The sequence below is a fragment of the Somniosus microcephalus genome, chromosome 15, assembly GCF_052327205.1.
Source record: "Somniosus microcephalus isolate GS21.2 chromosome 15, FLI_Smic_1.0, whole genome shotgun sequence".
Classification (NCBI taxonomy): domain Eukaryota; kingdom Metazoa; phylum Chordata; class Chondrichthyes; order Squaliformes; family Somniosidae; genus Somniosus; species Somniosus microcephalus.
In genome coordinates, this window is record NC_141001.1 from 33,115,148 (window position 1) to 33,131,222 (window position 16,075).

The window sequence follows — 16,075 nt, forward strand, 5'->3', positions numbered from 1 at the left end:
AGGGCGGGGGAGAGAGGAAACGGAGGGTGTGGAAGAGAGGAAACGGAGGGTGGGGGAGAGGGGAAACGGAGGGTGGGGGAGAGGGGAAACGGAGGGTGTGGAAGAGAGGAAATGGAGGGTGGGGAGAGGGGAAACGGAGGGTGGGGGAGAGGGGAAACGGAGGGCGGGCGAGAGGGGAAACGGAGGGCGGGGGAGAGGGGAAACAGAGGGTGGGGAAGAGAGGAAACGGAGGGTGGGTGTTATGTATTGCGTGTTCTCCTCCCACCTATGGTGGCGCTGTCACAGCAGATAAATGGTTGGGTGTTCTCTTGGTTAAGTTTAGCTCTCTTTGTTCGGAACCCTCCAGAACTTTCCTTCTTCCCTGAATAAAGCACTTCATGTTTGAATCTCTGAGTTCTGAGTCCTAATTGTGTCTTGGTCGAAAGGTACCAACACAACAAAGTGGCGACGAGGATCGGATGAATCTGCGTTGTGAGAACTTTCTTGTTTTCGACTACAAAACACTCGGAACAGAGATTGCAGCATTACATTAACGTTACGGGTGCAGTGAGTAAACAGAAATTTAAATTTGAAACGTGAGATGGCTACTATATTAGGAAACATCGGTGATTTTGATGAAAATCTGGAGCAATGGAGCGCTTATACGGAACATTTTGACTATTTTGTCTTGGCGAATGCGGTGGCAAACAAAAGGGTCGTGCCTACCTTTTTGAGTGTAATGGGGCTGAAGCCATTCAATTTACTTCGCAGCCTTGTGCAGCCAGATAAGCCAGGAACTAAGACATATAAGCAACTGGTGGAAATTCTTGGAGCACATTTTTCACCAAAACCTCTGGTGATTGCTGAGAGATTTAGATTTCACAAACGGAATCAAGAGGAGGGGGAATCAGTGATGATGTTTATTGCTGTTTTAAAAAGGTTGTCGGAACACTGCCAGTTCAAGGAGGTGCTGAATGACACCATTAGAGACAGACTTGTGTGTGGTCTGCAAAGTGCAGCCACACAGAAGCGCCTTCTTACTGAGGACAACCTTACTCTTGAAAAGGCCATTGGAGTTAGTGTCTCCATGGAGATGGCGGAAAAGGAGGCTCACCAGTTGAGTTCAACAGGAAGAGTTCACAAGGTGTCGTCTGATCCTAAAGGTGCGCGGAACGGCACATGTTACTGTTGTGGGAAAACGGGCCATCACGCTAATGACTGCTGGTGTACGGAGCTGGAATGCCGAAATTGTGGCAAAAAGGGTCACATTGAATGCGCCTGTAGAGGTAAAAAGAGAACAGACAGAGCTGGGAAGCATGGAAGCAAAATGTCTGTATTTGGACAAGAGAGGAAAAAGAGTGTTCATTCAGTGCAGTATGATGGAACAAGCAAAACAGAGGGGAGCGACACCTCTGAGGAGGAAGAGGTGCACATACTGATGGTTGCAGGTGGTTCAAATGGCTATTGGGTGTCACCACTGGTGGAGGGACAACCAGTACGGATGGAGGTGGACACAGGCGCGGCTGTGTCCCTTGTTTCAGACACTGTCTACAACAAAATGCTAAAGCATCTTACCCTTCAGCCAACAAACACTGTGCTAAAGATGTATACCGGCAAACCTGTGGCCATGAGATGAGCCATTGTGGTGACAGTTAAATTGAACGGACAGACTGCGAAACTGCCACTATATGTGGTAAAGGGAAATTACCCATCGCTACTGGGATGTGCGTGGCTAGAGAAAATCACGCTGGACTGGCCTGCAGTCTGCATAATGTCAAAAGGGGAGTCAGGTCTGACTGCAGTGTTAAACAAACATGCAGAACTCTTCAATGGGGAACTTGGGAGCATGAAAAAGATCAGCGTGAGACTGGACATTAAACCTGACAGCAAGCCGAAGTTTCACAAAGCCCGACCTGTACCCTATGCAATTAGGCCAAAAGTTGAGGCTAACTTGGAGGCCTTAGTCGAGAATGGAGTCCTGGAGCCTGTGAGCATGAGCAAATGGGCCACACCCATTGTTCCTGTCCTGAGAAAGGATGGATCTGTTCGAATCTGCGGGGATTTTAAAGTGACTATTAACCCGGTGCTGTCTGCGGAACAGTACCCTCTTCCCCTCATTGATGATCTTTTTACGGGCTTGGCCAGAGGGCAAAAGTTCAGCAAAATAGACTTATGCCAGGCTTATCTACAAATGCATGTCGATGAGTGTATTTTGTGAATTTTAGTGTGTTAAAAAGTTAATTATTTGAAGTGTGTTTAATTTTTAAGTGTATATTAAACTGTTGGGGAGTTTAACCCGGAAGTAGAATCCGGGTATAAAAGGGGCGGGACTAGTGCTTGTGCACGGAGTGCTGTGCATTGAGTGCTGCTACAGTTTGGTAAGAGGGAGAGTTCGGGCAAGTGGGAGGTGAGGGTGTGTTTTTTTGTTCTGTTTTCCCAACTCCCAGGCTTAGACAGCACTGCGGAAGTGGAGCAGCGAGACGAGTCAACCAAACAGGCCCCACAGACAGTATTCAAGGAGGAGGTTGGGGATCAGCTGGTTGGTTGGTTTTCTTCCTTCTCTTTTATTCCTTTAAGTTGGTAAGTCCTATTGAATAGTGGTGTAATAGTATCATCTACATCGGGGCAGAGGGCCTTCATAACTAATAATAATAAATTTAATTAATTACATAGATATGGGTGAACAGGTGATGTGTCACTGTTGCGAAATGTGGGAGCTGGTGGACCCCATTGAGGCTCACGGTGATTACATTTGCGATAAGTGTTTGCTGCTAGAGGAACTCAAGCTCCATGTTAAAGAGCTTGAGACTGAGCTTCAGACACTGCAACACATCAGGGAGGGGGAGAAGTTCCTGGACTCTATGTTTCAGGAGATGGTCACACCTATGAAGTTAATTACTGCAGATGTAGTCCGTGGTCAGGGATAGGATGGTGTGACTACGAGTGAGGAAGGTACAGGGATCCAGGATGTAGTGTTGAAGGAGACGCAGCCCTTGCTCTTGTCAAGCAGGATCGAGGTTCTTACTCCCTGTGAGGGCGGGAGCGGGGACTGCAGGGAGGATGAGCAACCTGGCCACAGCACCATGGTACAGGGGGCCATTCAAGTGGAGGGAGTAAAAAGAAATGTTGTAGTGGTAGGGGATAGTATTATTAGGGGGATAGATAGGGTTCTCTGCAGTCAAGAGCGGGAGTCCCGAAGGCTGTGTTGCCTGCCCGGTGCCAGGGTTAAGGACATCTCTTCTGGGCTGGAAAGAAACTTGGAGTGAGAGGGGGAGGATCCAGTTGTCATGGTCCATGTTGGTACAAACGACGTAGATAGGACAAGGAAGACGGTTCTGTTAAAGGAGTATGAGCAGCTAGGGGTCAAATTAAAAAACAGAACCTCAAGGGTAATAATCTCTGGGTTATTACCTGAGCCACGAGCGAATTTGGCTAGGATAAATAAAATTAAAGAGTTAAATGCGTGGCTCAAAGACTGGTGTGGGAGAAATGGGTTTTGGTTCTTGGGACACTGGCACCAGTACTGGGACAGGAGGGAGCTGTTCCATTGGGACGTACTCCACTTGGCCAGTGCTGGGACTAGAGTCCTGGCAAATCATATAACTAAGGCTGTAGAGAGGGCTTTAAACTAATTAGTGGGGGGGAGGTTTCTAGAGAGCAAATAATAGAAATGACAACAGAGAAGGTCATAGACTTAGGTAGCAGTGGGGGAATTAAAAAACAGAACGTGTCAGGAAGGGACAGAAGGTATGGAGTAAAAAGTAAAGTACTAAAAAGGGAAAAAACAGGAACTAAGTGTTACAAAACATATTTGAAAGTTCTTTATCTGAAGGCACGTAGCATTTGTAACAAAATGAATGAGTTAACGGCACAAATAACGACATATGGGTATGATCTTGTGGCCATTACAGAAACATGGCTGCAGGGTGACCATGACTGGGAATTAAACATACCAGGTTATTTAACAATCAGGAAGGACAGGCAGGAAGGGAGAGGAGGTGGGGTGGCTATGTTAATAAAGGAAGGAATCACAATAATACAGAGAAATGATATTGGGTCAAAGGAGCAGGATAGTGAAACAGTTTGGGTGGAGATAAGGAATAATAAGGGGAAAAAAACACTAGTGGGTGTAGTCTATAGGCCTCCGAACAGTTGCAACTCTGTTGGACGGAGTATTAATCAGGAAATAGTTGAGGCTTGTAATAAGGGAACAGCTATAATTATGGGGGATTTTAATTATCATATTAACTGGACAAATCAAATTGGGCAGAGCAGCCTTGAGGATGAGTTCATTGAGTGTATTAGGGATGGGTTTCTTGAGCAGTATGTAACTGAACCGACCAGGGGGCAAGCAACCTTAGATTTGGTCCTGTGTAATGAGACAGGATTAATTAAAAATGTCCTAGTAAAGGATCCCCTTGGAATGAGTGACCATAACATGGTTGAATTCCATATTCAATTAGAGGGTGAGAAGGTTGGATCTCAAACAAGCGTGCTGAGCTTGAATAAAGGAGACTATGAAGGTATGAGAGCGGAATTGATTAGAGTGGAATGGGAAAATAGATTAAAGGGTAAGATGGTACATGATCAGTGGTGTACATTTAAGGAGTTATTTTACAACTTCCAAAAAAAATATATTCCACTGAGGAAAAAAGGGTGTAAAAGAAAAGACAGCCATCCGTGGCTAAGTAAAGTAATTAAGGATAGTATCCGACTAAAAACAAGGGCATATAAGGTAGCCAAATCTAGTGGGAGGATGGAAGATTGGGAAGTCTTTAAAAGACAGCAAAAAATAACTAAAAGATTGATTAAGAAAGGGAAGATAGATTATGAAAGTAAATTAGCAAAAAATATAAAAACAGACAGCAAAAGTTTCTATAGTTATATAAAAAGAAAACTTCCTGGACTCAGCAAAGATCCCGGCAGATTGGAAAACTGCTAATGTAACACCCTTATTTAAAAAGGGTAGTAGGCAGAAGGCTGGAAACTACCAACATCTGTGGTTGGTAAAATGTTAGAGTCCATTATTAAGGAGACAGTAACGGGACATTTGGATAAACATAATTTAATAGGACAAACTCAGCATGGTTTCATGAAGGGGAAGTCATGTTTGACAAATTTGCTTGAGTTTTTTGAGGAAGTAACATACAGGGTGGATAAAGGGGAACCAGTGGACGTAGTTTATTTAGACTTCCAAAAGGCATTTGACAAGGTGCCACGCAAAAAATTATTGCTCAAGATAAAAAATCACGGGATTGGGGGTAATATTCTGGCGTGTGTGAAGGATTGGCTCTCTAACAGAAAGCAGAGAGTTGGGATAAATGGTTCATTCTCAGATTGGCAACCAGTAACTAGTGGTGTTCCACAGGGGTCAGTGCTGGGTCCCCAACTCTTTACAATCTATATTAACGATTTGGAGGAGGGGACCGAGTGTAACATATCAAAGTTTGCAGATGATACAAAGATGGGACGGAAAGTAGTGAGTGAGGAGGACATAAAAAAAACCTGCAAAGTGACATAGACAGGCTAAGTAAGTGGGCAGAGATTTGGCAGATGGAATACAATACTGGAAAGTGTGAGGTTATGCACTTTGGCAGGAAAAATCATAGAGCAAGTTATTATCTTAATGGCAAGAAACTGGAAAGTACTGTAGTACAAAGGGATCTGGGGGTCCTGGTGCACGAAACTCAAAAAGTTAGTATGCAGGTGCAGCAAGTGATCAAGAAGGCCAATGGAATGTTGGCTTTTATTGCTAGGGGGATGGAATATAAAAACAGGGAGGTATTGCTGCAGTTGTACAAGGTATTGGTGAGACCGCATCTGGAATACTGCATACAGTTTTGGTGTCCATACTTAAGAAAAGACATACTTGCTCTCGAGTCAGTACAAAGAAGGTTCACTCGGTTAATCCTGGGGATGAGGGGGTGGTCTTATGAGGAGAGGTTGAGTAGATTGGGACTCTACTCATTGGAGTTGAGAAGAATGAGAGGCGATCTTATTGAAACATATAAGATTGTGAAGGGGCTTGATCGGGTGGATGCGGTGAGGATGTTCCCAATGATGGGTGAAACTAGAACTAGGGGGCATAATCTTAGAATAAGGGGCTGCTCTTTCAAAACTGAGATGAGGAGAAACTTCTTCACTCAGAGGGTGGTAGGTTTGTGGAATTTGCTGCCCCAGAAAGCTGTGGAAGCTACATCATTAAATAAATTTAAAACAGAAATAGATAGTTTCCTAGAAGTAAAGGGAATTAAGGGTTACGGGGAGCGGGTAGGAAATTGGACATGAGTCTAGGTTCGGAATGGTCATGGCCCTGTGGGTAGTGGAGTGGGCCCAGGGGCCGTGTAGCCTGGTTCTGCTCCTACTGTGTTCTAATTCTGTGTTAGATTTCAGGAGATGGTTTTATTCCTGTTCCTGGCTGGGGTGGAGATCGCCTTTACAGAAGGTAAGTACTGTAGAAAATATAGGGACAGAGTGATCTCCTGGAAGAATTTCGATCGCCTAGATGGGTCGGAGAGGAATTTCCCAGATTTTTTTCTCCCAAATTGGCCATTGGGTCTTTTATCTGGTTTTTCGCCTCTCCTGGGAGATCACATGGGTTCGGGTGGATGCAGAGTGATAGAAGATTTGAGGTTAGGATCAGATCAACCATGATCTTATTGAATGGTGGAGCAGGCTCGAGGGGCCGATTGGCCTACTCCTGCTCCTATTTCTTATGTTCTTATGACAAATCAAAGGAGCTGCTGACAATTGTGACACACAAGGGGCTATACAGGTACTGCCACCTTCCGTTTGGAATTACATCGGCCCCTGCTCTATTCCAAAGGGCAATGGATCAGATTTTGAGTGGACTGCCAGGAGTCCAGTGCTACCTGGACGACATCCTTGTCACTGGGACAAATGAGAAGGATCATCTTCTGAACTTGGATGCGACACTACAACGACTGAAAGAGTACGGACTCAGAGTTTGTAAAGACAAATGTGAATTCTTTCAGTCTTCAGTTGAGTACCTGGGGCATGTGATTGACGCTACTGGCCTGCATAAGGCGCCGTTAAAGGTCAAGGCGATCGTGGAGGCCCCAGCACCCCAGAATGTGAGCCAGTTACGTTCATTTCTGGGGCTACTTAACTACTATGGGAAGTTTATTCCAGACTTAGCAACATTGCTGAAGCCGTTACATCAGTTGCTATGTCAAGGCAAAACATGGAAATGGACTGAACTGTGCAACGAAGCTTTTGCCCAAGCAAAAAAGCATTGCTGAAGTCGGGGGTCCTGACACACTTCAACCCAAAGCTATCCGTGCAGCTAGCATGTGATGCATCACCATATGGTGTGGGAGCAGTCATATCCCACATCATGCCTTCGGGTAAAGAGAAACCTATCACCTTCGCATCACGTACCTTGAACAAGGCCAAGAGTAACTATGCGCAGATCGAGCGAGAGGCCTTGGGAATCGTTTTTGGAATTCGAAAATTTCATCAGTACCTGTTTGGGAGAAGGTTCACACTCCTGACGGACCACCATCCATTGACTTCAATCTTCGGGCCCCACACCGGAATTCCGTCTCTCGCTGCAAGCAGGATGCAAAGGTGGGCTTTACTGTTGTCAGGACACACATACGACATCAAATATCGCAAATCAGACTTGCACGGCAACGCAGACGGTCTCTCTCTCTCGAGGCTACCCTTGCCTGTTACTCCCCCAGAGCCTCGTCAGATAGACATCTTCTACTTTAGACAAGTGGAGGGAGCACCTGTCACTGCAGTTCAGGTGCAAAGGTACACCCGCAACGATCCAGTCCTGACTGAGGTAATGGACGATGTCATTCAAGGGAGAGCTATAGGAGATTCTCCTAGTTTGAAACCTTACGTTTCAAAAAGAAATGAGTTCTCCGTCCAGGCAGGTTGTCTTCTTTGGGGACGCTGTGTCATCATTCCGCCACCTCTGAGGGAACCTATACTGCAACAACTTCATACAGGCCACAGTGGGATGGTTCGGATGAAGGAAATGGCAAGAAGCTACTTCTGGTGGCCAGGTCTCGATGGGAATATTGAGGAGAAAGCCAAAACATGTTCCCCATGTCAAAGGGTCCGGAATGTTCCACAGCTGGCAACCCTACACCTCTGGGATTGGCCTGCAGAAGTGTGGCAGCGAGTATATGTGGACTTCGCCGGTCCTTTCGAAGAGAAGATGATTATGGTGGTTGTGGATGCTCGTAGCAAGTGGCCGGAGGTCGCTGTGATGAGGTCTACCACGGCAGAGAAAACAATTGAGAAACTTGGTGAGATGTTCAGCCGTTATGGCTCACCGGAACAACTCGTAAGTGACAACGGTCCACAATTTGTATCACAGGAGTTTGCAACCTTCCTGCATGTGAATGGTGTCCAACACATCAGGTCTGCGCCCTATCATCCCTCTACTAACGGCCAGGCAGAAAGGTTCGTGCAAACTTTGAAGCACGCCTTGAAGGCATCGCAAGGTCAGGGCTCAATCCACCAATGTCTGAACAGCTTCCTGTTGCCCTACAGGAACGAGCTGCATGCCACAACCAAAACTTCCCCCGCTTCGCTCATGATGAAGAGGCAGTTGCAGACAAGTTTTGACTTACTCAAACCTCCAAGGGCAGAGCAGTTTGTCCATCGTCAACAACAAGCTCAAGTTGAAAAGAGAGAGAAAAGAGCCAAGGAGAGACGGTTTCATCCGGGAGAGCACATCCTAGCTCGAAACTACAACACTGGACCGAAATGGGTTCCTGCTACAGTGATCGCGCAGACGGGTCCTGTGTCTTACATGGTTGAGACTGCTGAGGATGTCGTCTGGAGAAGACACACAGATCAACTGTTGCTAGGAGCAGAGACAACCACAGAAGCTCCAACGGCTGGTTGGCCTGAACTGTTTCCGGATGATACCGCAAACCAGCATCCTTTGCCACAGTGCTCTTCTCCAACACAGGAAGTCAAAGAGACTGTTCCACCTGTGCAAACTCCTGACTTTCGACTGACACAGGCACCTTCTCCATCCAGGCCTGTGTCAATGCCCACTGCTGTGGAAGCCAGCGATGACCGCCGGTATCCTGTCAGAGAGCGGTGGCCTCCAAGATGCTTGGATCTGTAGGCTTAGTGACTTACCCACAAGACTGGGGCAGAATAAACCCCAGGGTAAAGTCAGGGTTTGAGGCAGTCTACCTCTACCCTAGGTTAGTTGAGTGCATTGAAAGTAACTCACCTGTTGAGGAATAATGTGGACCTTTCATTTAAGAGGGGAGGAATATGTTATGTATTGCGTGTTCTCCTCCCACCTGTGGTGGCGCTGTCACAGCAGATAAATGGTTGGGTGTTCTCTTGGTTAAGTTTAGCTCTCTTTGTTCGGAACCTTCCAGAACTTTCCTTCTTCCCTGAATAAAGCACTTCATGTTTGAATCTCTGAGCTCTGAGTCCTAATTGTGTCTAGGTCGAAAGGTACCGACACAACAGTGGGGAAGAGGGGAAACGAAGGGTGGGGAAGAGGGGAAACTGAGGGCGGGGGAGAGGGGAAACGGAGGGCGGGGAAGAGGGGAAACGGAGGGTGGGGAAGAGGGGAAACGGCGGGTGGGGGAGAGAGGAAACGGAGGGTGGGGGAGAGAGGAAACGGAGGGCGGGGGAGAGGGAATAGAAAGATAGGAGAACGATTCACAGAGGGGAACCAGAGGTGGCAGGAACTTTAATTCCACCAATACCTAATGGCAACTCACTGAAATTGCACTGATAATGAATAGTAAAGTGGTGACACTCAGATTCCCCTCAAAACCAACAGTAATAAAATAACTCACTATATTTAACTATTAGTAATAGGTGTACTGCTTCAACATCCTACCTGTAACTAGTAGCAATCCTATAACTAATGTGCCCTTTAATTTATTTTGGGTGCGCGGCTCCTTTAAGGGGCTGTGCGGCCCATTCAAAATACCGCACATGCACATTTTTTCCCCATTTGGAAGCCGGTAAGCAGCCTGCGTGGGACCTTCAGAGTGCTGCGCGGCCACGCAGCTTAATGGGAACATTGCCTATAACCCACTGACATTCACCCTGAAACCGTAGCCAGAATCCCCCTGCACTGCGCAAGGTGAGGTCAAGCTCCCTGATCGATGCCACTTTTAATAGGTTCGATCTGCTTGGACTCTGGTTCCGTGTGAAGGTGAAAACTCTGAACTGGGAACCTCAGTCAGAGCTGGTCCATACTTGGACTTCACACGTCAAAACTGGGAGGCACAGACCGACCTGAACCAAACCAAGAGATCGCACAAAGAGCAGCGGGCTCAGTGTTTGGGGAAGTTCTCACAGGGCGTATCATCCTACACTCAGCTCAGCATCAACATTTCTAAACCTCTCCGAGCTCAGACTCGATAAAGGAAAATTTTTAATAGATTTATAGAAGTTACGGCACAGGAGGAGGCCATTCAGCTCCTGGTGCTGGCACTCTCTCCTGTAACCCCATTTCCCCCCACAAAGATCCTTTTTATTTCCCCTTTTCAAATATTTATCCCATTCCTTTTTAAATTAAGTTTTAGTCTCCTCCTCAACAACCAGGTGGTGAAGCAACCCATGATATAATAGCCCTCAGTTCAAGTACTCTGCTCTTCCCTTCACTCTTGTTTCTTCCAATTAGAATCCTTTTTTCCGTTCCTTCGTTCCCCATTCGACCACCAATGGAAGTAAGCTTTCACTGTTTACCCACAGTAAGGTTCCCAGGTTTCACTCACCCCTTTACTCAGTGCCGTTCCCACTCACCACCTTGCTGCTGCTGCTCCGGCTCTGTAGGAAATGCTAGTCACCATTATCTCCTCCAGCTAGAAGCGTCTGGACTGCAGTCTTCAATACAGTGAGCTGGTAGAAGGCATGTCTTCATATAATGGTGAGCTGGGAAATATCAATTGTCCCCCACATCACCCAAAATAGAATTACAATCCACATTCTACAGGCTCCTCTAATCATGAAGTGGATGCATTTCTCCTCGATCTGCCTCAGTTAGCGACCTCAATGATGACACAGCCATTCTCTAGTGTTCAACTGAATGGCCATCAGAAATGATGGAATGTTACACTTATAGAAACATAGAAACGTAGAAGATAGGAGCAGGAGTAGGCCATTCGGCCCCTCGAGCCTGCTCCGCCATTCGATGAGATCATGGCTGATCATCCAAACTCAGTACCCCATACCTGCCTTCTCCCCATATCCCTTGATACCTTTAGCTCTAAGAAATATATCTAACTCCTTCTTGAATATATTTAAAGACTTGGCCGCAACCGCCTTCTGTGTTAGAGAATTCCACAGGTTCACCACTCTCTGGGTGAAGAAATTCTTCCTCATCTCTGTCCTAAATGGCTTACCCCTTATCCTTAGACTGTGACCCCTGGTTCTGGACTCCCCGACCATCGGGAACATTCTACCTGCATCTAGTTTGTCCAGACCTGTCAGAATTTTATAAGTTTCGATGAGATCCCCTCTCATTCTTCTAAACTCCAGCGAGTATAAGCCCAATCGACCCAATCTCTCCTCATACGTCATTCTTGCTTGTGGTACTCAAGATAGCAGCCTCTTCTTGTGTTTGAATCATCATTCAAACGTAGTTCTTCATTCACCTTGCTCTTTTGTCTTATAACAGATCGTTTGGTAGTTTGTTCAAATGCCCTAACCTTCTTTCCAACACCCTGGATAAGGTTACAGGAGACTTTTCCCCCCCTCTTTGAACATTGTGCTGGTGCATTAATAAAATAATCCAATTCGCATGCGAGACAGCCAAACCAGGTTACATGTCACTGGTAACATTCTGTCCCATTTTCGTACAAAGGGAGAATGTTTGGGAACTCAATACGTTAGCTAATCTCTTGCTCCTGGAATCAATTAATTGTTACATTAATATGAAATTCAGGGAGAAAAAATTCAGGGAGAAAAGCTTCAGGGAGAAAGTTTAGATCGATCCTAATTTTCCACATTAAGGAAACACTCACTGTGGAGCAGTTGATGACTGGTCCAGCTAAAACAAGTCTGGCTGTATAACAATACAAGTCTGTCAGATAAAAGGACCACATCACCTGGATAGAAGACACAAGGGGGCCACGACAGGGAGGGAGAGCCAGAGATGACAACAAGGAAAAACTCACCAATCGTTTGCTATTTTTGTGCAAATCGCAGCCCTAAAGTTTATTCTTGGCCTATTGAATGAAAAGTTCACATTCTAAAGATAAAGTTCAGTAGAAAGCTGTAAAACACAGTTGTGGTCCACATGTGGTCATGTTGTTACTAAGAACCAGAGTGAAGGAGAAGCAATGGTGTCCCACCAGATGTAATGCTCCCAGCTGGATTTCTCCACACCACCACAATACATGGCAGAGGCTCAGGCCAGTCCATAGAGGATTGTGTTCAGGAGCAAAGCATTGAAACGTTTACAAAAATAATAGAAGTTCAAGCTCCCCTATAACCCACTCACGGGCACAAACTGTTCCAGCCACCACTGACTGAGCTTTCCATCTGCACTGACAGCTTTAACTTTGTGGTTAATTGAGCAGCTCACGCCCAGTGTGACACTCTCAGATTTAAATCCACAGAAACCACAAGCCACTCAACAAGAATTGCAACGGTTATTAATAATTAACAAACAAAACAAAAAAACTGCGACGAGAGAACATCACATCAGCTGAAGCTTGCTATCAGACTGAAGGGGGTCATTTTAATCTGGCCATGGGGCAGGAACTTGACCGGATCACCTCGGACACCCGGTTTACACCACCCCCGATATTATTTTCCGTTGAAGTCAGTGGAATGTAAAATCAGGTGGGGTATAAAATGGGCGACCGATCCGATCCCATCAGCTTCCTGTAGGGCTGGTAAGGTTAAAATTGCCCCCTATGTATCTCAACTGACCAGTAAGAGCATTAATACGCGAAGGGGGTAGATTTTCCTGGTCCCACACTCATCTATACTGATTTGCTTGAGTGCAGCCAGTAAAGGGAAATCGGGCAGGGAGGAGCACACAGCTGTAAGGCAGTGCCCTCGATTTCCAAACCGTTTACATGAATAGTCGGATAATTGGGCAGTCTCCCTTAGGGTGTGTGCTCCTCCCCGCCCTATTTTCCTTTATTAGTTGTTTCTGAGCAATCCAGTATGCCCGGGGGGCAGGACCAGGAAGATCTACCCTGAGCTCTTTTATGAAACGTTCCTAACATATTTGTGTACCTCAGACAATACGCAGTATTCTCAAGCACTTCGGAATATTAGACTTGCAAGCAAGAAATCGTCCCTTCGTTCTCCTCCCTTGCTGGTGCCCCACCGATAGATTTCCATCACACTAGCTCCATGTTGCTTGTAAACCAGCAGTTCATGCGATGCTTAAACATGGTGGAGAAGAGATTGAATCCACCCGTGATTTATTAATAAATGTTTTTAACAATCTCAACAACTTTTAACAGCAGACTGTCTGGAACACTCATTATAGTAAAGTCATGGTAACTCGGTCACACTGGAATTTCCTGGGATTTTCAGTAAAATGAACCCAATACCGTAGATGCGCCATTGCAGGAAATTCTGGGCCAATGTCTATAATTTGGAGCAGACTGCCCCAAAATCTCTCCCAAAGCTACGGCAACACCCATTTAGCAATTGTACACGGCGACTTACTGCGAAACGTGTGTGATAGGGGCCAGTACCGGCTCTCCCTCGATGAGGTCAAGGTCATCTGCATAGCTGTTTGCTCTTGACAAGGCTCCACTGTTCACATCAAGTATCCCCAGGGATTGCTTCACTGTGAGAAATAATTTTTAAAAAAAACAAGCATCAGTCCTCTGCATAAACCACTCCAGAAATCAACATAAACCACTCCAGAAATCAACATCGGTTATCATTTCCCCCCCCACAATGTTCTACCCGTTTCCCTTCTCCTCTCCTAAAGTCACTGGCTCATGCTGAGGTACATTTTTACAGACACTGGCAGCCCTACAGTACCTTTGCCAAGTGGCCATTATTCATGTATGAGTCTTGATACAGGAAACTTTCGATTTACCGGCACCTAAATAACCGGAAATCTCGGTTAACCGGCAAAATTCAGGAGTAGGTTCAGGTAAGTTTTACTTCATATTCTACTTGCTTTCCTCGAGCTGTTGCTGTGCAAGGGTTTGGCTGCAGCTGTTGCTAAGCTACAGAGATGCTTGGAGCTTGTGGCCATTGTTCTGCACTTGTTGCTAAGCAACAGGGTTTGTTGCTTTATACGGAGCTCTCAGCTCTCCGTATCTTTTACTATAGCTTTCGGTTATCCGGAATTTTTGATGAACCGGCACCACGTCGGTCCCGTCGGTGCCGGATAAAAAAAGTTTCCTGTAGTGAGTATTAGCAGGCTATTCAGTGCCAAATTCAATCCTGGTCTACGCCCATCCCCCATCTCCCCCCTGCCACCCCACCTGATATCCAAACACATACATTTACCAGCAGGGGTCACTTGATAGCAATTGGGAATAGGAACTGTGGCTGATTTTACTCCCCACCCTCCAGCCTCCAGCTAGGATCAGTTAACTCAGCAAATTGAACCTAGTGATACAGGAGGCACTGCCTTTGCCCATTAAGGCATCAAGCTAGCTACCGCAAATGTACTCATTCCCACAGCCTAAAGGTAAGGCAGCCACAAACCCTTGGTTTTTGCACATTGGTTGTGAATGACACAGACTGATGGTTACATATTTTAGCAAATTAAAAAAAAATCAATCCCAGAGACAAACGTGAAGATTCTCGTCACATTTAATGGCACGTTCCTGAAGTTGGTGACCTTTCTCAGAGAAAGAATTTAGCTGTCAGCCAAGTTTGATGTCCAACAGTGAAGCAAGATTCGCCCCTGACTGACTTTGGGGCTGGCCAGGGCAATGAGGCAGGAGATAAGTCTCATTTACCACTATTAGCTAAAGGAAACACAATGGCCCAATGCACAAGCTTGAAGAGGGAAACCTAGTGTATCCGTAGGGCAAGTTATTTAACACTTCACAGTACACAAGCACGACCATCCCCAACTCTAAATTGAGGGGATTGTAATCAGTCTGGGCACATGATGGATGGCCTTGACTAATTGGAATGTTATTTCCTTGAGCATGTAAAAAATGATGTAGAAATATTTCGTTTTACAAGTCAAAGCAAAGCTTTCCTAAAGAGCCATACAGACCTGGCAAATTGCAGATTCAAACGTTTGTTTGTGCGAAGTTAACTAATTCTGACCAGGGCAGCAGTGGGGCTAGTAACGATTCACCTTTAGGCCCTCAGGTTAGGGGAAGAAAATCAAGCAGGATTCTCACTCCCAACCCCTGTCCAGTGATCCCTGCTGCCAAAGGGTGGGGTAGATTTCCACTTTCAGGCTGGCGGAAAATGGGCGGCAGTGGATCAGCTACCCGTTATATTTCGCCCGCCCATTCCACCATCACTGAAAAAGAAAATTTACCCTGCTGGGCGTGTATGGAAATCGGGTGGGCACAGGGACACGCCTGGCTGTGATGTTCCCATACACACTCACTCTCTAGGCTGAAATATGAAGAGGGGGCTCTTGGCTGAGACACCAGAGGACTGCAGGTGCCCAAGGATTCTACTCAGTATGGGCCACTGCCTTTAGGAGAGAAGGGAAGTAAAACTGTTTCTACAGCTACATAAAGTGATTTAGTGACTTTATTATACAGATCAAGTGTGCTCAGGCTCCGTCTTGGCACCAGCAAAGAGGGAAACCTCTTCATAAACTATCTGCAGTCAAAAGAATGTTAAAAAATGTATCCCATTTCCTCCTCATGGGAAACATAAATGGAAATAAAATTGGGAGAGTTGTAAAATGAGCTGCTGATTCACTATCACCCGTTTTACACAATCGCACAAAATCAAAATCTATCCCCATAAGTGGTAGAAAAGTACTTTTCCATCCATTAATGCTTTCTACCAGTCTTGCTCACATCTACTGTGCCATTCAACTTAATGCCTAAAGGAAAATATGCACCCCCCCGCCACCCCACAAGGTTTATCTTCAGTGAAAATTGGTTGCGGGAGGGGAGCTGCACAAAGCGCTACCGCTGCCTGGACCGCAAGCCCATACACGCAATGC

At 46.0% G+C, this 16,075-nt stretch overlaps 1 protein-coding gene across 2 annotated transcripts in view; it reads right to left on the bottom strand.

Annotated features, from left to right (window-relative positions):
- LOC147106616 (potassium voltage-gated channel subfamily KQT member 1) overlaps positions 1-16,075 on the bottom strand; it is a 932,501-nt gene that overhangs the window by 549,899 nt on the left and 366,527 nt on the right. For both annotated transcript variants that reach the window (XM_086007627.1, XM_086007626.1), the window contains one exon: positions 13,633-13,756. In XM_086007627.1, coding sequence (XP_085863753.1) covers positions 13,633-13,756 — 124 coding nt within the window. The remainder of the gene's footprint in view (positions 1-13,632; positions 13,757-16,075) is intronic.